Below are 16,928 nucleotides of genomic sequence, written 5' to 3'. Positions count from 1 at the left end.
CGACCTGCGCGCGCGCCCACTCGCCCGAATACGCGTGCGCAGCACATGCAACCGTCACACGATAATGTAAAACCTAACAGGCAGTTTTTTCGTGACTAATATGAATAGCGCAATATTTAGTTATAATAAAGATAATTATAGCACAGTAACTTGTAGTATAGGTAAAACATATAAATTAAAACTCTTGGCCGACAGCGGAGCAGGCCTGTGTGCTATTAGGTACGAATATTTACAAAACAAACCCGATCTTTTTAGACAAATACAAGGACATAGCATGCGGAGATTTAACTTCAGAAGGATATATATATTTAGACTTAGACTTTAACGGTTTCATTTGCGAAGAAAAGTTTCATGTTTTTAAGAATATGCAATGCGCAGCCCAAGCAATTTTAGGGGAAGAAATTTTCAAACGTTACGATGCAGATATAAGTTATAAACGCAATGCATTAATTTTAGAGGACCGAGGTCAGTCCGCTTCGATACCTATGCAAGTACATTTAAATAATACGTATGTCCATAATATACCTCCGCGATGCGAAGTTATGACTCACATTACGTCACAACTGGTAGACGACTGTGTAGTACTAGCCCAGGAAATGCAAGCAGGCGTTTTTGTAGCAGGTGTCATTTCAAGACCAGACAAAGGTCAAATACCCGTACGGATATTGAATACGACTGATAAGCCAGTTACTTTAGATTTATCAAAGTTGAAGGTAAACCGATTATGTAATTTTGATATTTGCAATTTTGACACAGGGAAAATTAGCGTCAATAAAGTAAAAACCTTATTAGATCTTTTAAATTTACACACTTATTTAAACAAAGAGGAACAATTAAGTATAGAACAAATTTGTGCAAAATACGCAGATGTTTTTCATCTGCCAGGCGACAAGCTTACCACAACAAACTTGCTGGAGCACAAAATTAACTTAAAAGAAAATGCAAGCCCAGTATACGTAAAACCTTACAGGATACCACATGCCTTACGCAAAGAACTTCAAACGCAGATCCAAGATATGCTAGATAACGACATAATAGAAGAGACTACTTCCGAGTGGTCCAGCCCAGTTTTGCTTGTTCCTAAAAAGAGTGATAAGTTAGGAGAAAAGAAATGGAGATTGGTTGTCGACTACAGGCAACTAAATAATAGAATACAGGTGATAAATTCCCATTGCCCAACATAACAGAAATATTAGATTCCCTAGCAGGTAGCATATATTTTTCAAAGCTCGATCTTTCCCAAGGTTATTACCAACTAGCTTTAGACAAGGAATCCCGGAAATACACCGCGTTTACAACCGATAAGATGTATTCAATGAAGAGATGTCCCATGGGACTCCGAACAAGCGGTAGTGTTTTCTCAAGACTTATGACCATAGCCATGTCCGGATTAAATTACAAACAATGTTTCACAAACTTAGACGATTGCATTGTCATAGGTAAATCCATAACGTCACATAACCATAACCTCACTCAAGTTTTAGAACGTTTGAGGAGCGCGAATCTTAAACTAAATCCATTAAAATGCGATTTTTTACGTAAAGAGATAATGTATTTAGGGCACAAAATAACTTCAAAGGGAGTAGAGCCCGACCCAGCGAAAGTAGATGCATTAACCAAATACCCAAGACCAACGAATACAGACGAGGTCAAAAGATTCTTAGCATTTGCCAATTACTATAGACGGTTTATTCCAAATTTCGCGAACATAGCTTATCCCTTAAACCAGCTTTCCAAGAAAAACGCAGTTTTTAACTGGTCTACAGAGTGTGAAGCAGCATTTTTAAAATTAAAAAATATTCTTACGAGTCCACAAGTTTTAGACTATCCAGATTTCTCAGAAAATAACATTTTTACGTTACATACAGATGCATCAAAAATAGGATTAGGTGCAGTACTATCAAATTCCAACGGAAAAGTAGTCGCGTACGCAAGTCGAAATCTTAAGCCAGCCGAGACGCGATACCCAATCATAGATTTGGAATTACTCGCCATAGTTTGGTCGACAAGACATTTCAGACCCTATCTCTTTGGGAAAAGGTTTAAAATTGTCACCGACCATAAACCATTGATTTATCTTTTTGGAATGACTGATCCCTCGAGTAGATTAACCAAATTTAGGTTGTATTTAGAAGCAGACGCATTGAGTCGTTTACCGATGAATAGTGAAGATTTAAAAAATATTAGAACACACGTTGTATCAGTCATGACCAGAGCTCAAACACGGAAACTGCGCGCGCAACAAACTTGCGATCAAGGTGACTTAGCGACAGATGTACCCGCAAACGATAGGCTTGATCAACCTAGAGTTGTGGAAATCATCAAAGCACCAAAAAATTGTATTGAACTCATATTAAGTTCCGATTACAAAATAAGTAAGACATGTCAAAATAAAATAATGAGTAGTAAAGGAAATTTTGAGTACGTACCAAGCGAATCATGCATATATCTAACATCCCGATCGTTATCTACCGTAGGCGTGTTAGCGAGGGAATTAGAAGAATTTTGCAAGAAGCAACGCATAAATGAAGTTATAATAATAAAAAATAAACAAAATGCGCAAGAAATAAATGAATTTTTAGCTAGCTACAAATGTGATATTCCTAGGATCCTAGTAACGAAAGGTGTCACGAAAGTGTACGATAAAGAGGAAATAAGAGTTATTTTAAACGATTTCCATCTATTACCCACCAGTGGCCACGCGGGGGTTAATAGAATGCTCAATAATATTAAACGTCATTACTTCTGGCCAAGAATGAGCCACGATGTATACGAATACGTAAAGAAATGTGCACATTGTCAACACAACAAACACACTAATAAATACACTAAGGAGCCAATGGTGATAACTACAACGCCAAGTTCATCCTTCGAAAGAGTTTCTTTAGACATTCTAGGACCTTTAGAAATAGACAATTTTAACTATAAGTACGTTAATAATATTATAAAGTAATTAACAATTCAGTGTGAACTTTTTTACTGACTAAGTTCGTCGAAGCATATCCTTTAGAGAGGAAAGACACTGAGTCTGTAAGTAAAGCATTTGTAAATAATTTTATTTTAAGATATGGCGTACCAAGCGACGTTATAACGGATCAAGGTACCGAATTTATGTCCAGTGTTTTTAGCGATATTTGTAGATTATTAGGTATAAATAAGCTACACTCGACTGCTTATCACCACGAAACTATAGGAGCACTCGAGAACACGCACAAGAACCTAGGAGCTTACCTTAGGATACAATGTAGTAATAACCGCACAGACTGGAGTACCTGGTTAAGCTATTGGTGTTTTTCGTATAATACCACCGTACATACCGAGACGCAATATACGCCATTCGAATTAGTTTTCGGCAAACACTGTCGTTTACCGAATAATTTAATTTCTTCTGTCGACCCTCTCTATAATTATGATAGTTATCCTAAAGAATTTAAGTATAGGTTACAAAGAGCTCAGTCAGAAGCTAAAAATAATTTAATGTCTAGTAAAGTAAATAGAAAAGTAATGTATGATAAGAAAATGAATTCTGTACAATATAAACCAGGAGACTTAATACTTTAAAAAAACCAAGAAGGCGATAAATTAGACTCTATTTATAATGGACCTTACAAGGTCATAGAAGATATGTCACCAAATGTTAAGATATTAAAAAATAATCAGGTTTATATAACTCATAAAAATAACACTAAGATGTATTTTGAAACTAAGTAAGAACTAGCAACTATTATATTATATTATAATAAAAAAAAATGTAAATGCAACTGCGTGTGTCACATTTTTTTTTCTTCATTTGTGGGGGTGAAGAGTAACTTTCCAGGGAGGTGTACTATATGCCTAAGTTAACATATTAACAGTAACTATACGTTACTGTCTGCAACATAAATATGTGACGCACGTAATTGTATAAATAGCATGTAAGCAATAATAGCCTATAAATATGTTATGTGTAGATTTACTTGCTCTCTCTCTATACTTGGATACCGAGAATATAACACATCTTCGGTAATGTCTCGTTTCACTTGATCTCCATTCGACCCTCCAACTACCAACTCATCAGACGAATAAATGCCTAAATTTTTCTAATTTTTATATATACACATAAAATAAAAATTGCATGAAAAAGTATCTACTATTTCTCGTTATGAAAAGTATACACATGGCATATTTATTTATAAAAATGTAGAGAAAAAAAATGAAATGCAGACTTACTTTGGACTACCAGCTCACTGAATAGTATACAAAGATGAGTTACAGCTATAAGAATTAATTAGCATAGTGAGTCCTTAGAACCCTTCGATCATTTTAGAAACGGGAGCCACCTTAATTTTTGGTGCGGTGTGGATGATTTGTCCCATACAATCATAAATTTATGAAAGCATCTGTTTAGGTTTCTGCATTAAGTTTGAAGTCATTATCGAGTTAATCAAAAGAAAAAAAAGGGAAATAAAGTAATAATTACATTATTTCGTATTTTAAAGATTTTACTACCTATATATTTGTAAACACTCTTTAACATTGCTTATGCTCGTCATTGCTAACTATTTTTTTTTTGTTCACATTAATGTAACATAAATATGCCATATGTATACTTTTTATAACGAGGAATAGTAATTCCTCGTTATAAAAAAATAGCCTTACTGGGCTTTTTCATGAAATTTTTATTTTTGTGTGCATATAAAAATAAGAAAAATACAGGCTCATATTCGAAAAAAATAAAAACACCAAATTTTTATTTGTATTTTTTTTTAAATGATTTATACAGGCTATAGCCATTGGAGAAACCCTGAAATCCATCCCACGTAGGGTTACTTCTAAGAAATGCTCTAACGGTAATATTTTTAAATTAGAACAAAAGATAAAAAGATAAATTATTAAACAAAAGTTATTTCCAATAATCGACAACAAAAAGAAACATACTGTATTAATCATTGGCAGTGCTTTTGACAATTTTTTTGAAAATGTGCGGCAATGATGACATTTGTCAAAAGTCAGAATCTTATTAATGTCATAAATAAAAAAGATAATCAAAATGGTCGAAGAAGGTTCGACGCTGCCGCGCTTCACTTGGAGCAACATTTCTCTAAAACTATACCTATTAGGGCATGTGATATATCATTTTCCGATAAATTAAGGACGAGGAATCTGTTTTTAGAACAAAAACAATGCACTTTCTAAAAAAAAAGAATAAAGTAGAAAAGACTAAAAAACGTATTTTTGTTTTTTTTATAATTACCATTTTTTTTTAAAGTGTTGCAGGACTCTGAAAACAAAAAATATAGTCGTAAAGCTACACTTATTACGTTTAAAAAATATATAGTTTATTATAAAAATCTGTTGATGAATGGGAGATAAAAAATAATATTAAGCGTGGGTAAGAGTGATCTCATATGAAGGTGGGAAGCCCATATAACCATTCCAGTCGCAGAATCACAAAGTGGTAACTAAATGTCAGATATGTCGTAACAGAGTCCACACAATGTGTCTAGAATTGTTTCGAAACAAAGTGTCGTCGCCGTGTCTACACTTTTCCGTAACAAGGTGTCGACACATTTGTGTGCACTCTGCGTGCGGTTTGCGACTAAATCTGACAGCAAATTTGTGACAGCAAATGTCAATATAAAATACCTCTTGAAAACCAAGGTTTGTCAAACTACTATTAGTGTCTCGTGTGCTCGTAATTCTAGTAAGTCATCATGGGCAATGCAAATGATAATAATCGACCGAAACCATATAAACACCCAACACCCGTCAACCTTTTACAGAAAAGTTTTTAAAGAAATGCAATAAGCTACTTAGGTCAGGCAACGAATGCTCCAAAAGTTGTAGAGGGAAATGCTCGGAACACAATTTTTGACTCCGTAACTCGGTTTGACAAGTTAGGAGGTGCATATCAAAAGTCCCCGGCCGTAGCCCTTGAGCGGGGGGAGAGAGGGGGCTTTGAAGGTCCCATTTTCCGGTTTTTCGATTATATCTCGGAAACTATGCATCTCAGCGACATGGCCACTTATACAAAATAAACTTGTAACAAATTAAATTAACTTTAATTTAATTTGTTACAAGTTTATTCAGTAAATTATTTCGATATGTTGAATAGTTTTTGAGATATCCGCTCTTGAAAGTTTATTTAGGGCTCTCAATTTTAACTTGATATATCTATATCAGTGAAGGTGCTAGGCCGTGTTTGGTATCGTTTTCGTATAAATCTGGGGTGCTGAATCCATTTAAGGTATTGACACCATTCCACAAAATAAAAAAAAATCTTTTTAGGGTTCCGTACCTCAAAAGGAAAAAACGGAACCCTTATAGGATCACTCGTACGTCTGTATGTATGTCCGTCTGAATACACAAAATAGTTCTTTACCTATAGATGACAGGAAAACCTATTAGAAATGTGCAGTCAAGCGCGAGTCGGACTTAATGTACGGAACCCTTCATACGCGAGTCCGACTCGCATGTGGCCGGTTTTTTTGAAACTCCTCTTGACGCTTAACCGCTGAACCGATTTCGTTGAAATTTGGTATAGAAATAGTTTGCGTATTTGGGATGGTCTACATCTTTGATTTAGTTAAAAATGATAAAAAAACATGACTTCAAACCTAAACATAAACAGTATTAACTTCAAGAAGTCAATTCTGAATTCCCCCCTACACCTCATTTCACACCTTTAAGGGATGATTTTTGAGATAACTTATTATGTCCTGTCTCGGGACTCAAAATATATGTGTACCAAATTTAAATTAAAACTGTTCAGCAGTTTAAGCGTGAAGAGGAGTTTAAAAGAAAGTATTTTAATAAGTTTATATGTTTTTACTTCGGAATGGTGTCAATGTGATACGTTAACTAAATTTGGTACTGCGAATTTATACGAAAACCATACCAAACATGGCCTCGTAGCTTTACTGTTGTAGAAGTCAAAATAAAATTGAGAGCCCTAAATTCTTATTACTTGGCCAAACTTGTGTAGAAGGAAAAGGTAAAATAAAAGTCTTCGGCAGGAATATAAGACACAAATATTTTTTTTTGCGTTACTATTTCAATCATCAAATATAAACATACCTTGATTATATTATTCTAGTGAGATCCTCATAGATAAACAAAAACATTTACTTAAAAAATTACAAGGTTGAAATGTCACGGAACTTGTGAGAGTAATATGTGAAAAATAAAAACTTTTATGACAAAAAAATCTGGACACAATTTAAGAATCACCCAATTGCGTCGAGGAATCATCTGTATTTTTGCTTGTTTCATTACCTCCTCGCTTCTTTTTTGTCCTTTGTATTCTGTAGCAATTTGTTAGATCTGAAAATAAAGATAACTTGCGTCGTCACGGATGTCGATTTATAGGTTTTAGGGAGTGCAGAATTCGAAAACGATGATCATTTTATAATCCAAGATGGCGGCTACGTATTTTTGTCATAAAAGTCGTCATGAATATCGTTTTATAGGTTTTAGGAAGTGCCGATTTCGAAAATGATGACCAGTTTGGAATCCAAGATAACTGCCGTGCACTTTGTCATAAAAGTCGTCATAGATATCGTTTTATAGGTTTAAGGGAGTGCAGAATTCGAAAATGATGACCATTTTGGATTCCAAGATGTCTGCCGTGCACTTTGTCATATGACCCGTCATGGATGTTGATTTATAGGTGTTAGGAAGAGTAGAATTCGAAAATGATGACCATGACCAACGTGCACGGCAGACATCTTAGATTCTAAAACGGTCATAATTTTCGAATTCTCCACTCCCTAATACCTATAAATCGAGATCCATGACGATTTTTATGACAACGTGTACGGTAGACATCTTGGTTTCCAAAATGGTCATCATTTTCGAATTCTGCACACCCTAAAACCTATACATATAGTAGTTCGCCCCGAACTGTGAACTCGCGGTTCGCCAAACAGATCAATTGAATGCAGTGCTACTTAGTCTGAGATGGGCATTTCGTAATTGATTCCTGATTCCACGATTACTTGTAATTACTTTGTAATCTGATTACCGATTCCTAGATTACTTTGTAATCTAACAATACCGAATTACTAAGTACAATTCCATTTGAGGAATCAGGAATCAATTTTTCGAATACTACAATTACTAGTAATAGAAATCAATGTCGATTATTCATTAGGTACAGGAATATATACCTATTACTTGATTCCTTTCAGATTACATTTCGTACTACTACATAAGTACTATCAAAAGTACATTTCGATAGTAGATATAGATGTTGTTGACTTACTAGGATGCATCTACCGATACCTTATTTGAAACAGGTGTGCAGATTTCGAAATTGATGACCATGACCAATAAAACGACATCCATGACGACTTTTAACATAGTGCATGGCGGCCATCTTGGATTCCAAAATATTTATTATTTTCGAAATCTGCGCTCCCTAAAACCTATAAAACGACAGCCATGACGACTTTTATGACATACTGCATGGCCGCCATTTTGGATTTCAAAATGGTCATCATTTTCGAAATCTGCGCCCCCTAAAACCTATAAAACGACATCCATGACGACTTTTATGACATAGTGCATGGCCGCCATCTTGGAATCCAAAATGGTCAACATTTTCGAAATCTGCGCCCCCTAAAACCTATAAAACGACACCCACGACGACTTTTATGTCATAATGCATGGCCGCAATTTTGGAATCCAAAATGGTCATCATTTTCTAAATCTGCGCCCCCCAAAACCTATAAAACGACACCCATGAAGACTTTTATGACATAGTGCATGGCCGCCATTTTGGATTTCAAAATGGTCATCATTTTCTAAATCGGGGCCCCCTAAAACCTATAAAACGACATCCATGACGACTTTTATGACATAGTGCATTGCCGCCAGTTTGAAATTGAAAATGTTATCATTTTCGAAATCTGCGCCCCCCAAAACCTATAAAACGACACCCATGACGACTTTTATGACATAGTGCATGGCCGCCATTTTGGATTCCAAAATGGTCATCATTTTCGAAAGCGGGGCCCCCTAAAACCTATAAAACGACATCCATGACGACTTTTATGACATAGTGCATGGCCGCCATCTTGGAATCCAAAATGGTCATCATTTTCGAAATCTGCGCCCCCCAAAACCTATAAAACGACACCCATGACGACTTTTATGACATAGTGCATGGCCGCCATTTTGGATTCCAAAATGGTCATCATTTTCAAAATTGGGGCCCCCTAAAACGTATAAAACGACATCCATGACGACTTTTATGACACAGTGCATGGCCGCCATTTCGGATTCCAAAATGGTCATTATTTTCGAAATCGGCACTCCCTAAAACCTATATATCGACACCCATCTCGACTTTTATGACAAAGTGTTTTGCTACCATCTGCATGCAAGACATTTCTATTATTTTTACTATATTTTTACGTACAAAAATGGCCCCCTGTCAACTTTCAATCGAGATTTAATCGATAATTTATTCGATTAATATTCAGATTAATTCAATTTCAATCTATGTTAGGTCGACTAAACTAATCGCGATTAAAATTAGAGAATTAACTTTTTTTATTCCATTAATTAGTCGAATAAACAGTTAATCGATTAATGCCCATCTCTGACCACGGCATTTTTACACTTTGAGAATATCTGAAAACAAATCAACACAAGGAGCCATTTTGCAAATCCAGTAACATACCAGTAACTTTGTTATTACTTTTGACAGCGCGTGTCATGTGTCAACACAGAGTCGACACAAAGTCGAAACATTGCGACTACTTTGTGACTGCAATATTTCTCAGCCTTAAACCATATTTATACATCATAATTAACAAGTTTCGTAGTATGTAAAGCGTTATTTCTGTTATTTAAGTATAGTATACGCATCGAAGTACTAAAAATGCTTCAAATAATATAGTTATGAACACAGGCACTGAGAAGTAAACAATTTCATTTCCGGCTAAACTAAAACAATGTGGTGGCGCGTTGATTATATTACACTTAGTTTATCAAATCACTCGAGCAGTTTAATTTCCCATAATAATTTAAGTCCTATTGTAATATAAATGCAAACAATATATAATTACGTCTTGTAATCCGTTTTAGAGATGGCGTATTAATGTCACTTATTTTTATTTAAGTATTTTTCCATCTGACAGTTTCCATTTGACAGGAACAAAATGAACGAATGAACGAATGATTTTGGCATAAAGTAGTCGCAAACTCGAAACAATGTGTGCACACGGCCACCACACTTTATGTCACTTTGTGTCATGTGTCGACCCTTCCCCATTTCTGGCAACTGTGTCGACACGGCGACGACTCTGCGATTGGAATTGTGACCGAAACAGACGGTGTCGACACAAGATGTGTCAACACCGCGTCGTAACGGCGACTGGAAATGGTTGTATGGGAGGTTAGTTATAATTTGTTCTACAATCGTTTATTTTTTTAGTTTTTCGTAAATAACTCGTAAACGGTAGCCCACAGCAAAAAATATCTTTTACGTAAATAATCTATTTCAGATTTGTCATAAAATAAGTGCTACTTTTTTTCGCTAGGATCAATATTAAAAAAAGATATTAAAGAAAGAAAATAAATACTAAGGTACCCTTTTTTAGTCATTCGTAAATAACTCGTAAACGATGGCCAATAGCAAAAAATGTTTTATTACATGAATAATTTACATAAAATTTCCTACAAAAAAGGTCAGTCAAACTTTTCTCTATTGGCCATCGTTTACGAGTTATTTACGAATGACTAAAATAGGGGACCTTAGAATTTATTTTCTCCCTTCAATATTTTTTTTAATATTGATCCTAGCGAAAAAAAGTAGCACTTATATTATAAGAAATCTGAAACAAATTATTTACGTAAAAGATATTTTTTTGCTGTGGGCTACCGTTTACGAGTTATTTACGATAAACTAAAAAAAATAAACGATTGTAGAACAATTTATAAGTAACCTTCCCACCTTCATATTAGATCACTCTGACCCACGCTTAATATTATTTTTTTTCTCCCATTTATCAACAGATTTGTATAATAAACTATATATTTTTTAAACGTAATAAGTGTCGCTTTACGACTGTATTTTCTGCTTTCAGATTCCTGCAACACTTTAAAAAAAAATTGGTAATTATAAAAAAATCTAAAACACGTTATTCTTTTCTACTTTATTCTTTTTTTTTTTGATAGAAAGTGCATTGTTTTTCTTCTAAAAACAGATTCCTCGTTCTTAATTTATCGGAAAATGATATATCACATGCCCTAATAGGTATAGTTTTAGAGAAATGTTGCTCCAAATGAAGCGCGGCAGCCTCGAACTTCCTCCCCTCCCCCCACTAAATGAGAGGTGGCTCTCGATGTCATCCGGTGTGTATCTGCTCAAGACCAGCTAAGAACCAACTGTGCCAAGTTTCAGCGCATAGTCTCAAAGTGCAAGGTCCCCATACAACCGTGTGCACTAACAAACCAGCTAATTAGGAATTTCGTACATTAGACATTTTGAGTTTCGATGTTCTGTCATTAGGAATTTCGTACTTAGGATATTTGATTTTAGAAATTATGCTACATAACCGTGGTTATATTCTCTTTGGTAATTATAATAAGTATGGTAACGGCACCAATTATTATAGAGTCTGTGCGGAAAGAGAAGAGTCGTGGGATTTGAGGGCGCGCCAGTGCTATTTTATGGTTTTTGCTATGCTGACAACACTGGTCACGTGATTATAGTACGATACTAAAGGTCATGATACTTTAATCCCTTTTGTTCCGGTTTTTTACCACGGCTTACTAAACGGAGCCTGGTGGTGGTGTCGGCTCGTCAACTCAATCCTCTGATTTAGCGCAGGCACTAGTTTTCTGTTTAAAACACACTCTTGTTTTTATGTCTCAGATACTAAAAAGTGACAGTGCGATTGACAAAACTGCTAGAACTAGTTAAGAATCTGCCCAATACAACTGTAATTTTAGTACCAAACAAGATAGAGTCTCATTTATGTAGGTACTGCCTAATCTGTGCAGTCCAACAGTTATTTTGATACAAAACCGGGTAGATCGGGTAGCAATTGGGCAATAGAACTGTAATTATACTATCTGGGATATATTTCACCGATTGTAAACTTCAGTTTTCAGTTTAAAAATATTTATTCCCATAAGAATATATAATACATATTCACTTAAATGAGAATATACAGCCTTATTTATGATGTAAATAGATTGGCAGCAACAAGCAACATGCAAGTGAATTTATTTACAAGCTTATAAATAAGTTCCTTTGTATAATATGCTGTCATTAGCCTTAACTAGCATACAAGATAATTAAACATTATTGACATTATTTAATAGTGACCTTGTATTATTATGACATTACTGTGAATAGTGTAAAAAAGGTTGTTATTATTATTTATTTATTTATCATTATTATTATTTATCATATTAATATGTATGCTTATGTTATGTGTACATTGTTCATAACATGTGATTTAAGACTTTTCTTAAACAATTTAATAGAATTTAAAGTTTTAATATTTATTGGTAGCTCATTATATAATTTTACCCCTGCATGCGTTAGATTTCTTTTTCCGTAGTACTCTGTACGAGTTTTGGGGATATGTAAGTGGTGAAGGTGTCTTTTCGTTTTGCTATATTTATATGTTTTAGCTTTAAGCGTGATTTGCGTGTGAATGTGTCTTTTTACAATTTGATGTATTAGAATACGTGTTCTCATGTGTATAGTTGTTTAAGATGCATTATTTTAGTCTCTTTATACAAAGTAGATGTTGGGGTACGGAATGGGTAGTTAAATAGGGTTTTAATTCGTTGATTTTGTGCAATTTGCAGTCTCTTTAGGTTTATTGCCGCAGCATTTCCCCAAAGCTCGATGAGGTATTCTAGATGTGACTTTACTAGCGAGTTATATACTATATACTTAACATAACGCGGGAAACAACCCGATGTGTGTCGCAGACAGCCTGTGAGTTGAACAATCTTAGTTCGCAAGTTTTCTATATGGTGCTTCCACGTTAGTTTAGAATCTAAAATTAGTCCTAGATACTTTTCTTTATGGCTCTCTTGCAGTATTTGACCATCAATTACTATAGGTTATCATGATTTTGTATTTCCTTATTTTTTGCCGAGAAGATTATATATGCTGTTTTAGATGCGTTGATTGTGAGTAGATTATATTTAAGCCATTCAGATATTTTGTTTAGGTCGTCTTGAGCCTAATTAATGATATGGTCTATATTTTCTCCAAAGTAGAATAGGCATGTGTCGTCGGCGTATAAGGTAACCTGTCCATGGACATTAAGATCTTGAATATTAACTTGACTTGTAATGTATGTGTACATTATTAATAATAAATATGAATATGAATAAAAATTGTGCATAAGTAGGCAGGCCTTATTGGGATATGTCCAGTTCTCTCATCTCACGATATTTTACTTCGCCGAAAAGTCACTGCTAAATATGAAATATAATTTCGTAACTAACAGAACCTAGTAGACGAACTTACAAATAAAGAAATATTTTATTAGAAAAAGTTTTATTCAGAACCTAGTAAACGAACTTACAAATAAAGAAATATTTTATTAGAAAAAGTTTTATTCAGAACCTAGTAAACGAACTTACAAATAAAGAAATATTTTATTAGATTAAGTTTTATTCTTTGTAATCGAAGTCTGAATTAAAATATTCAATGTCACTTATGTTTGAGCTAGCTTCAGAACAATCAGGGACACTCATAGAACTATCTTCATCTGAACTGGATGTGCTTGAATCCGGCACGTAGATTACGAATTCTTGCATATCACCTACTTAGCGGTCTTTTATTCGAGATACCGTAGTTACTTTTACACAATCCTAAATAAAAATTTACATATAAATATGCATAAAATGGCAAGTATCAAGACTATTTATCAGTTATTTTAAAGATCATGAATGACCTGCATATTTATGAAAATTAATATATTTTGAATGAAAATACTTACCGATTATGTACCGGAGACAAGTTACTTGGGGGGCTTATTAAATAGGTAATTATTTAATATTAAATACACCAATAATACCCGTGAATAGCGGAAACACGTTCCGCGACTTTTTGTAAGTCGATAGTCGGCTTTTAGCCGTTTTCTTCCCGCTGACAAAACCGAACAATGTTAAATATAATTTTCCTTGTGTCCAATGTTAAATATAATGTACGGTTTTATCGTGTTTTGAAAATATTTTATACATAAAACTTGCGGTTTTTGTTAATTAAAATATACAATGACAGAAGTTTGTTTACTTTTTACAAGACAGGTGTCAAAGGTTTGATTGCCATATAAAATTTAAAATGTTAGTTCCCGTTTCTGCCACGACTCTTCTCTTTCCGCACAGACTCTACATTTAAAGAATTTTTTGACATTTTAACGATACCTGAAAAAAATCTATACAACTGTATGTCGACGTTGTTGCCTGCCTGCTTTGCACACTCACAAAGATAAAGATGCAAAACTGTAGATAAATATAGATACAAAAACTTGGTATACATCTTCTTTCCTTTTAGATCTATGACTTAATCTGTCTAAACCAGTCTAAACTCTGACTCCAAAACAATCGGGTCATGTCAATTGAAATTATCAGTTACTTTAAGTTACCATGAAAATTCTAAGTAAAAATGCAATCCCTCTCGCAAAAAGCTGGCTAAGAACTACTAAGAGATGGTGAGTTTGTTACACTCGGAAAATTATTGCTTAATAACGTAGGTAGTTTAAATAGTACCTACTTAATATATATTTGTTTTAGTATAGGGGGGTCCGAGGATCCCCCTGTGACAGCACCATGTGAAACAGATATGGTGGAGCGAGGCATCTGCGCCTCAGAGCCGTGTGACCCGACTTCGTGCCACCCCGAGCCGCGCGTCGTCATCATCGGAGCCGGCATGGCGGGCCTGTCTGCAGCCGTGCGCCTTACGCAGCGTGGCATCAATAACTATGTCATTCTAGAAGCCTACGAAAGGTACAATTACAATCTAAAAACACTAATAAAATATTAATTCATTCATTCAAGTCCTAACGAATTACGATTGTTCGCAGGCCGGGGGGTCGAATACGTTCAGCCTTTGTAGGCGACGTGGTTGCCGAGTTGGGTGCTGGCTATGAGTATCCCCATTGTGCTACTCACCCAATTTATAAAATAACGGCAGAAGAAAATCCTCCCCGTCCCGGCGTGCCTGCCATCGCACATTCGCGTGGCCTCTTTAACAGGGTAGCTGCAGGAAAAATGGATTGTAGACCAATTATTACGGCTTACTATAAATTTCGACAGATCGAAGAAGAAGCGGCTGCAATTTTCTGTCTAGGAGGGAGTAAGCAGCACGGATCTTTAGTCAATTTTATGAGTTTGAGAATCCAGCAAGAGCTGCATGAGTTTCCAGAAGATCAGCAGCACGACGCGGCTAGGATAATGTTCGGGCTGTCACACATGCTGACCGCGCGCTCCGGATACGACAGCGCCATGCTGTGTTTCGACCACATCGGCTACTACATGTCCATGCAGGGTGGTGAAGTGCGCGTGCCCCTCGGGACTGTAGGTGCATTAGCACCGCTGCTTAGAGTTATTCCTGAAGGTCGAATACGTTACTGTAAACCCGTATGTTGTGTCTACTGGGGAACTGCTCAGAAACAAGGAACTCGCGCAGTAGTGTGTACAGTTGACGGTGAGGAATTCCACTGTGATTATGTCATTAGTACCGTTTCTATTGGCGTCCTTCTTGCAAACTGTTCAAGGCTATTTTGCCCGGAACTGCCGCTATCAAAAATGAGTGTTATGAACCAGATCGGAAATGGTATAATTGATAATATTTACTTAATATACTATCGCCCATTTTGGTATTGGCACAATGGAGACATAGACTTCAAATGTTGTCATACCCAGCTTTGCAGTGAAAATTGGACCCGTGGAATCACAACCATCCAGAAGGTACCTCACAGCAAATATGTCCTTTGCGTTCGAGTGGTTGGAGAGGAAGCACGAATGATGGAGATGTTGGGTGATCAGGACGTGGCGGAGAGCATTACAAGTCTATTGCGGCGTTACACTGGTAACAATTGCATTCCGTATCCCGTGGCAATCGTTAGATCACAATGGGCTACAGATCCATTTTTCTTGGGATCTTATTCGTATGAGAGATCGGACACCTGTGGTCAGGCTCAGAGACTTTTCGGCTGCCCTGTCCCTGGACCGGGCGAGTCGTGCCCTCCTATCATCCTGTTTGCCGGGGAAGCCACGACGCCCTATCACTTTGGTACTATAGCCGGCGCGAGACTGAGCGGCATAAGAGAAGCGGAAAGAATAGTTCAATTAACGTTGCAATTTGAAGGACCTCCTCTTCGCGATCTGCGCCGGGAAGATTTAAATATACAAGCTAAGAAATGTGAGGCTAAAAACTAACTGTCTAAAAATACTACTGCTGTATTTTTTTTGGTTGAAATACCAACGATGCTTTATTTTTTTATGGAGAAAGACATTTAGAAGAAAGATATTTCGATATTTATTTTTCTTCATATTGTTTTATTGTTCAAGTTCTATTTCGTAAATAAAAACTTTTTGCAAAAAAAGAAACCCGAGTTAATAAAAAAACCTATTTAAGTACCTACATGCATTTCCTATTGATATGTTTGAAGTCGATACGTATTATGTGAAAGACTAATGTCAAATTATTACCAAATTTATTCACCCTACTGCTATCTTTTGCTGCACGGTGTTCTAAGTTCATATTGCTGATGTAGAATAGGTACTTACATATACAACAACCAGCACTTATAAAAATCCACGCGTACGAAGTCACGGGCAACACATAGTTACTTTTACGCCAGCAATACTAGAAGTTTCTGGAATGAACCACTTGAGATCATTCGATGAAAGAACACGTTTATTTTTGTAAATATAACTTTTTGTCTACTTTTTGAGGTAAACTG

The 16,928-nt window shown here is 35.6% G+C and overlaps 1 protein-coding gene across 1 annotated transcript; it reads left to right on the top strand.

The window, feature by feature from the left end:
• The first annotated feature begins 14,760 nt into the window (after nucleotides 1-14,760).
• LOC134791131 (protein anon-37Cs-like) lies at nucleotides 14,761-16,416 on the top strand. Its single transcript, XM_063762154.1, has 2 exons — nucleotides 14,761-14,967; nucleotides 15,045-16,416. Exons 1-2 carry the CDS (start codon nucleotides 14,804-14,806, stop codon nucleotides 16,399-16,401), a joined length of 1,521 nt encoding a protein of 506 aa, XP_063618224.1. The 5' UTR covers nucleotides 14,761-14,803; the 3' UTR covers nucleotides 16,402-16,416.
• The last annotated feature ends 512 nt before the right edge of the window (nucleotides 16,417-16,928 follow it).

The sequence above is a fragment of the Cydia splendana genome, chromosome 5 (genome assembly GCF_910591565.1).
Source record: "Cydia splendana chromosome 5, ilCydSple1.2, whole genome shotgun sequence".
Taxonomy (NCBI): domain Eukaryota; kingdom Metazoa; phylum Arthropoda; class Insecta; order Lepidoptera; family Tortricidae; genus Cydia; species Cydia splendana.
This window is presented reverse-complemented; position numbering and strand designations above follow the sequence as displayed.

Coding starts and splice junctions, on each gene's coding strand:
- LOC134791131 (XM_063762154.1), top strand. CDS start 14,804: ATGGTGGAGCGAGGCATCTGCGCCTCAGAGCCGTGTGACCCGACTTCG. Junction 14,968..15,044: donor ATTCTAGAAGCCTACGAAAG/GTACAATTACAA, acceptor GATTGTTCGCAG/GCCGGGGGGTCGAATACGTT.